General features: G+C 33.3%; 1 protein-coding gene across 3 annotated transcripts; it reads left to right on the top strand.

Moving 5' to 3' along the window:
• Positions 1-220: 220 nt before the first annotated feature.
• LOC122308013 (transcription factor KUA1-like) lies at positions 221-1,835 on the top strand. Of its 3 annotated transcripts, none has more exons than XM_043121163.1 (3): positions 221-589; positions 751-935; positions 1,070-1,835. In XM_043121163.1, the coding sequence occupies exons 1-3, from the start codon at positions 280-282 to the stop codon at positions 1,376-1,378; spliced, it is 804 nt and encodes a 267-aa protein (XP_042977097.1). In that variant the 5' UTR covers positions 221-279; the 3' UTR covers positions 1,379-1,835. The 3 variants fall into 3 exon arrangements, with proteins under 3 accessions (XP_042977097.1, XP_042977096.1, XP_042977095.1); XM_043121162.1 differs by having other exon boundaries at positions 736-935; positions 1,076-1,835; XM_043121161.1 differs by having other exon boundaries at positions 736-935; positions 1,070-1,832.
• Positions 1,836-4,217: the final 2,382 nt, after the last annotated feature.

The following is a 4,217-nucleotide window of genomic DNA, read 5'->3' as shown; positions in this document are numbered from 1 at the left end:
ATGTATTATAAAAACAAATGAGGAGTGAGAGAACTTCTTAATATTTCTTTTTGTTTAGAACCAAAGTTGAAAAATAATAAATACACCAACAATAAAATATGTCCATCCAATCATCTTCTCCTCGATCGTGTGCGTCCATTTTCATAAGCCCCACCTCACCCATCATGTTATATACTACCAAATATTTTAGTTATTTGTGCTCTCTCTCTCTCTCTCTCTCTCTCTGTTGTTGAGTTTTGCCGGTCGATAGTCTGAGAGGTTGAGCTTGTCTGGGTGAAAATGGGCAGGAAGTGCTCACATTGTGGAAACAAGGGTCATAATTCAAGGACCTGCACATCTAACAGAGTGACTTTTGCTGGTGGTCTTAGGCTCTTTGGAGTACAACTTGACTTGTCTTCATCTTCAGTTGCCATGAAGAGAAGTTTCAGCATGGATTGCTTGTACTCATCATCACCCTCATCATTATCATCCCCACCTTCTTCATTGTCCTCATCCAGAATTTCCACTGACGGAAATTCTGATAAAATTACGATTGGTTATCTGTCTGATGGTCTAACAGGCCGAGTACGACCCCAAGAGAGGAAGAGGGGTCAGTTTTTAATGAATTCATATGATCTTTATTCTATTGTTTTAAACCTTTTTCAGCAGCACCAAAAGTATTCTTACCATAGAGCAGAAAATTCTGTTTTTCACTACGTTACAAATAAATACGAATTCTTATATATGGATTTTTAGGGGTTCCATGGACAGAAGAGGAGCACCAAACATTTCTAATCGGGCTCGAGAAGCTAGGGAAGGGTGATTGGAGAGGCATCGCTAGAAACTATGTGACAACAAGAACTCCAACCCAAGTTGCTAGTCATGCTCAGAAGTATTTTCTACGACAAGCCAACCTTGACATGAAGAAGAAGCGACGTTCAAGCCTCTTTGACATGGTACGTGCAGATCTCTTTAGCTAATATAAAGATTTTCCTTGCATCATTAGATTTTTACATCCTGTGGTCTCAGAAAAAGTGGTAACCTTTTAAATTGATTATGTTTTTTTTTTCCCCTTTTCTATTGAACATAGCTGCAGGTTGGGAGCAGCAACAGGGCAGGCCAGTCTAATGAAAGTTGTAATCCCAAGCAAAGAGTTCCAGTTTCTACTCGATATGCCTTTGAAGAAAATGTTCCCCACAATACCAGTAGTACTATCGATCCTCTACTAGGCCTTTCTCGGTCTGAACATTTCAAGTCAGAAAACCAAGAAACTGTTTGGCTATATGGATTGATCGACTCCCATCTGATGATGAACACGTCAAATACTGCAAAACCCAGTTCCCCCAATGCAGCAGTACCTAATCTAGAGCTCACGCTTGCCGCCCCAAGGCCTTTGTAACAAATAAATCATCCAACCCCTTCATATCGGCCTATTCATTGTACAAATTCAGGGACAAACCATGCAAATGATTATCCCTGACGATGCCAGTTGCCACCCCGAGCAGAAGATCATGAGGATCGAATAACATGTTAAATGTTTACGGTATTGCCATAATTAATAGATCTTGATGCGTAATTTTGTTCCCTTTTCGTGTGTTCTTTTTCTTTTTCTCTCTTTCTTTTTTTTTTTTTTTTTTGGCTTTGAAAACTAGTCAAAAGAATTGTTAGGACTAGAGATATCTAGTGTTCCCTACGGGTGACTGCAACACAGCTGCGTCTGATAGCAATGTAATGGGCACAAGGGGTTTGATTAAAATCTAGTACTTGCATGCTCAAACGCATTTGCATAGATATATTATATGTGGTTTACAGGTGAATGTACATCTATCCCTTGGAAAACAACAACTCAATTGGGATATACCCTGGCGTATCCATAAAGAAGGAAATGACCATTTTATCACTACCTACCATGCACCATGATCCCAAGAACTCCCTATATAATAATACAGCAGTACCCAACTACTTTTTGTGTTCATCTCTCCCCAAGAGATCTTGATGACAAAACTCTCCAGAGAACATTCATTGGAGTGGAGGGAAGAGCTCCGGTATTTCTCTAGCTTCCTCCTCATTCTTCGGCCTCTTCTCCAACACTCATTCGTGACTGTTTCATTTTCCTAAAATTGTAGTTGAGGTACACCTACTTTTAAGAAAGAGACGGTTCTCTGCAGGCAAATTTCTCACAACAGTACTACACAGTACTGCATGTCTTGTTACAGTACTATCGATCCCACTGCACCATTTAAATCAATGCGTTCCATAATGTTATGAGTTTTGATCACGATGATCTGTTTTTGGTACCAGTTGACCAACCCAAGAAAATCCCAGACGGAATTATTTATTTGGCTACATTTTTCAATGCTTTTTTTTTTTTGTTAATTATAATACTACTGCAACATTTTTTTTTTTTAATCAGGTTGATACCCGCCCCTCGACACGCTAGCTTGTATCTCTAATATTAATATTAATATATTTTTCACTACAAATTTTGCATTAAAAGTTCAGATATATATTAACCACATGCATTAGTAGATATTGTTCAAAGAAAAGCATCTTTGACAAATGTGACTAAATATATATATATATATATATTGTGAAATTATCACTTGTCCTAAAAACTTAAACTAATAAGAAGATGTGATTTTATTATTTATTTTATATCTTAATAAGTGGCTCAATAAGTGAAATATTTAATTAAATTTGGTAAAGTGTATAGTCAATATTCGAATTCAAGACCTCTATTCTTATACCATATGAAATCACCATTTGTCTAAAAAGTTTAAATTTATGGAAAGAGATATATTTTATTATTTATTCTATATTTTAACATAGATATATAGATGATTTTTTGGAAACATGGAAATGGGAACCACTAGCGGATGGATTTTTTGGACACCACCGTAAAGAAATTATATATATTCTATTATAATAAGTAGCTATCTAACTGTAAATAGTAACTTATGTTTTTTCCCTTAACTTTTTTTATTTTTCCATTAAGTCCTGTATCCCAAAAGGCCCTTAAGACCCCTAACTATTTGATGTGTAGCTCCATTGTAGAATTTAATGAATGATCATATTTTACCAAAAAGCCCTTCATAGCATTTTTGTTCTGACAATATACTCATTTTCTTTTCTTTTTATTTCAAATTTTTTAAATAAAAAAATAAAATGACTTCACTCTTTAGAACAACACTTAATTTACAGTATTCTCATTGTAAAATTTAACTTTAAATAAATTTAACTAATAAAATACTTAAAACACTCAATATATAATATTAATTATTAATATTTTAATTAATAGAACTATATATAAAATGTGATAAAAATAAAAATTAAAAAATTATTAAATTAATAATATTTTATTATTATATAGAGAATAAATAGATAATTCAATATAGATGCATACCAATATTTATATATTTATATTTTGCTGAAGTTTAGATTTTTTTATCTTATTTTTTTACCTTTCTTTAACCTTATTTTTTCTTTTTCCAGACTAATAAGTTATTGACATTTTCATTTTTTTTATTTAAATCATTATATCAAATGCACCTGGACTGTTCCTTAGAGTGTGTGTGTGTATATATATATATATATATATATCTGACGTGAGGTCTATTTTTGTGTCCTAGCTACTTTTCAGAAAGGAAAAGAACTGCACAGCCAAAAGTTGTTCTCACTTCTCCTGGCTCCTGTAATTATACGTCTTGTAAACGCTTTGCCTTCCTTTAATTAGAAATAAAAAGATCGATCGATACCTAAAATGATGTCATTTAAGTAGTTGACTGGGGAACTTCATGGCAACACGACATGAATAATCCCTCTCCAGAATGATATAACGCTTTTGATCTCTTCCATACAAAATACAATGACACCGAAAATTCATTTTTACATGAATTGACTAGGAAACTTCATGGCAAAAACTCCCTCTTGAGAATAATAATGTTTGATATAATGAGAAAATTATTGGTCGAAATCCGCTTGTAATATTCATGTCAACCGAGAGATCATGTGGTCTCTTTCAAAAAAGAAAAAAAATCAAAAAAGAAGAAAAATTTTACTTACCAAACATCCCACGACACATCATGCATATATATAATATGAATTGTGAAGTCATTATATATATATATATATATATCCTCTCTTAATGTATAAGTTGTTTAGCTTTAAAGATCATGCCATAATTACATTTCAATTGCATCAACACTTGAAATATCTGTCATTGAAGTTGTCATTACACA

Source organism: Carya illinoinensis, chromosome 4 (genome assembly GCF_018687715.1).
Source record: "Carya illinoinensis cultivar Pawnee chromosome 4, C.illinoinensisPawnee_v1, whole genome shotgun sequence".
In the NCBI taxonomy this organism is placed as follows: domain Eukaryota; kingdom Viridiplantae; phylum Streptophyta; class Magnoliopsida; order Fagales; family Juglandaceae; genus Carya; species Carya illinoinensis.
The sequence above is the reverse complement of the archived record's forward strand: the minus strand, read 5'-3'. Positions and strand labels throughout refer to the sequence as shown.